This window comes from Mercurialis annua, linkage group LG7 (assembly GCF_937616625.2).
Source record: "Mercurialis annua linkage group LG7, ddMerAnnu1.2, whole genome shotgun sequence".
NCBI lineage: Eukaryota > Viridiplantae > Streptophyta > Magnoliopsida > Malpighiales > Euphorbiaceae > Mercurialis > Mercurialis annua.
In genome coordinates this window covers 47,580,490-47,582,472 of record NC_065576.1, presented here as the reverse complement: position 1 = coordinate 47,582,472, position 1,983 = coordinate 47,580,490, and the positions used below count along the sequence as shown (strand labels likewise).

Genomic DNA, 1,983 nt, shown 5'->3' with positions numbered 1-1,983 from the left:
TACAACCTTTTATATCTAAAAAATTTTTAAAATAAAATTTTAAAATAATAAACAAAAAAGTAACCAATCTAACTCTATTTTAATTTTGTATTTGAAAATGGTTACTGATTTGAAACAGCGAGCGGAATTAATATTTCTCAATTTATTACTATGAATTACTTTAGGAACCGCTTAAGAAAAAAGAAAAAGTTTAGGTATCAGTGAAACTTTCCCGGAAAAATTAGACAGTAGAAAACGACAGGCTCCTTCATATTGGTAGATAGCTCCTGCTATTTAAATAACGTGGCATCTTCCTATTGGTAGACAGGTCCTGCTATATACCACCTACCGTTGCCTGTTCAAATTCAGTTTTTATAACAGTCCCATTTTCATTTAAAATAAATATTTTCAAAAATCTAAACCTATACATAATAGTAGTAATAATAATGAATAGTAATTAAACAACACATCAAGAAAAATAACAAACGCATTAATCACCGGAGGCGCATTTTAGCAAAACGACTCATCGGAGTTATTAGCAGCCGCCGGAGGCAGCTCAAAATGCCACAACCGACCGACGCTCTTAACCAAATATTTCCGACACAAAAACTCCTCCGCATAAACCTTCTCAACTTTCCTATCCACATCATGCAAAAATACATGCGTAACACCGGATCCCTTCCTCGCTCTGGCCATAACCGCCGCCGAGAAAATCGCCGCCATTCTCCCAGGAGCCTCGGCGAAGTATCCACGCGGCGCATCGATCATGATCAGATCCCACTCTTTCTCATAAACCTCGTCAGGTAAGCCAGTCAACGCGAGTTTACAGTCGTAGTTTCCTCGTATATAAGCTTTACTCGGCAAACAAGACGGCTCACTCCGGTAACCGGCGAGTAATTTATCAGCTTCTTGCAGCTGAGTCCGGTACTGAACGGCGTGAGCGTTTAGTGTAGGGGACGTTTTAAGAACAGTTTGGATCCACTTCGGATCTTCTTCAAGAAAAATGGTGGTGCCGTGTGGATTAAAAGAGTTCCACATTAAAGAATCGTGACCTAAACCGAAAACCAAGAAATTACAGGAACCTAAATGGGCTTTTAACACGTCAAAGGTGACGGAGATTTCGCCGTGAGATTGCTGCGGCGTTATCGGTGAAGTAGCGTAGTGGAGTATTGCTTGCAGTTGGATCGGAGTCTCGGCGTATTCCGCCGTGGCGCGAGCTTTTGAGCTGGCTAATGAGCAGAGAAATGCCATGTCGGAGGTTCCTGATCGGATAAAAGTTGATAAGATTAGACCGGCGATTACTAGGCCGAGGATTGAAACGATAAGAATCCATGATTTTTGTGGCTGAGAATTACGGGTTTTCATTTCCTCGGCTGGACAAGAATAAGATTTAAATTTGTTTTTGTCCTATGGAAATAATTATGTCTGAGAAGCTATTTATAAGGTGGGGAAGAGTGGAAGAGAAATGGGGTTATTATATTGTTATTAAGAGTATTTTTTATTTGTATAAAATTTTATTTTGAATGGAAAAAATTAAAGAGTGGAACCCATGTTCTATAACATTGTCTGATTTTTGATATGAAAAATTATTTTGTTGGTGATCGTGATTAAAATTTGTTGGTGAATGATTGGGTATGTATTTGCAAATTATTATTGTAATTGATGAATGATTAAGTGGTTATTTACTTTTTTTTAATAAAAGGTTAATAAGATTTTTGAATTTGTGTTTCGAAATAATTGATGGATACCAAATCCTATCATAACTATAGTGGAGTCGAGTCGTACGGGATTCACCCTCTAAAATAATATCGAATTCTCACTTAAAGGGTAAAAACTAGATAACACCGGCAATCGAATTCATGAAATTCGCTTTGACCAAATGAGTCGTCTGAATTCCAAAAATGAGCCAAAATCCCTGAAACTCGGATAAAACGCGTTGCCTGAGGGATTCACCCAATAATTAGATCTACGGAGTATTTTTTTTATTTATATACTAACTCCAAC

At 37.6% G+C, this 1,983-nt stretch overlaps 1 protein-coding gene across 1 annotated transcript; it reads right to left on the bottom strand.

Annotated features, from left to right (window-relative positions):
• Positions 1 to 365: 365 nt before the first annotated feature.
• On the bottom strand, positions 366 to 1,416 carry LOC126657658 (probable methyltransferase At1g27930). The gene has a single exon (XM_050352379.2). The coding sequence runs from the start codon at positions 1,342 to 1,344 to the stop codon at positions 490 to 492; it is 855 nt and encodes a 284-aa protein (XP_050208336.1). The 5' UTR covers positions 1,345 to 1,416; the 3' UTR covers positions 366 to 489.
• Positions 1,417 to 1,983: the final 567 nt, after the last annotated feature.